The sequence below is a fragment of the Polistes canadensis genome, unplaced genomic scaffold (genome assembly GCF_001313835.1).
Source record: "Polistes canadensis isolate GaletaPanama2010 unplaced genomic scaffold, ASM131383v1 scaffold_557, whole genome shotgun sequence".
NCBI classification, from domain to species: Eukaryota; Metazoa; Arthropoda; class Insecta; order Hymenoptera; family Vespidae; genus Polistes; species Polistes canadensis.
Window position 1 is genome coordinate 17,904 of NW_014570104.1, and position 1,338 is coordinate 19,241.

The following is a 1,338-nucleotide window of genomic DNA, read 5'->3' on the forward strand; positions in this document are numbered from 1 at the left end:
AATATTTGATTATTATTATTATTATAATTATTTTTTATATGCGAACAAAAGAGAATCCACAAGACAAATTTTCAAAAAAAAAAGAAAAACCTTCTTCCAATTTATTATTCTTTCTTTTTCTATCTTGTTGATTTAAAAAGTAAAACAATCAATCAATCAATCACAATGTTGGCAGCTTTCATTCGTTGCGCATTTCTCATTGGAATTCTTGGTTGGTACAGCATCAACGTGTGGAAAATGATCGACGATTATTTTAGAGATCAATTTGCTAGTTACCTGCACGAGGAATATCGTAAAAATCCCCATATGAAGTCTGATGTGAAAAGTGTCAAGGGTATCGATAACAAAGAAAATCACGTTATCGACGGAAACGTTTTGATTGAAAAATTGGAGGAACTTAAACGACGTGATAGTTGCACGGTCGGTAATGTAGATACCGAAGAAAATGTAGAATCTTGTGAAAGTGTTGAAATTGCCGAATTAATTGACCGACCGGACGAGTCTGTTGAAAGGAAAGAAATTTTGGAAATAATCCTAACGGAAAAAGAAGATTCAAATAATAATAATAATAATAATAATAATGAGGAAGAAGTGTCGATGATAAAAAAGCCCGATAAAGAAATGGCAGAAATTTTGATAAAACCGAAAAAGAAAAAACTTGTCCCGAAAATGTTGGATGAAGAAGAAATTTATGAAGAAAAAGAAAAATCAAAGAAAGGGGGTGGTGGTGGTAGTAAAAGGAAAAAGAAAAAGAAACGCGTTAAAACTATCACATTGAAGGAAGAAGATTTTATTAGCGTTAAAATGAGACAACGGGGGGGAACCATTGGACAGGACGAAGATTTTTGGGAATTTGAAGAGGACAAAGAGGAGGGTCAAACAGAGTGGAGGGAGGAGATGAAGGGTATACGAGTGGCCGATCTTCCATTCAAACCAAAACTGGATATTGGTCGTTTGGAAAGAATTACGCCTGATGAATACTGCCCTTTAACCTTGGAAGACGAACTTTCTTGCGAGGAGACCACTGAGTGGTCCTTAAAATAATAATCATGAGAGTTGTACGATGATTCTACTCCAGATGGAATTTTCAACGTAAATTCGTTCGTTTTTCAATTTAATATTTCTTTAGGGTTGTTACATTTATTCTTTTCACATGTCCTGCATTTGGATAACAAAAGAAATGTGGACGAGTATAAGAACAAAATTCGGACGAATTTATATATATATATCTATATATATATATTATATATTTATTTAATTAATATATTAATAGTATATTGAATAGAAAACAAAAAATTGTCTAATCGATTTCATTGTATTAGTATGAACAAAATTTGA

General features: G+C 32.2%; 1 protein-coding gene across 1 annotated transcript; it reads left to right on the plus strand.

Annotated features, from left to right (window-relative positions):
• Window positions 1-1,163, plus strand: LOC106792689 (clathrin light chain-like). The gene has a single exon (XM_014759190.1). The coding sequence runs from the start codon at window positions 166-168 to the stop codon at window positions 1,042-1,044; it is 879 nt and encodes a 292-aa protein (XP_014614676.1). The 5' UTR covers window positions 1-165; the 3' UTR covers window positions 1,045-1,163.
• The last annotated feature ends 175 nt before the right edge of the window (window positions 1,164-1,338 follow it).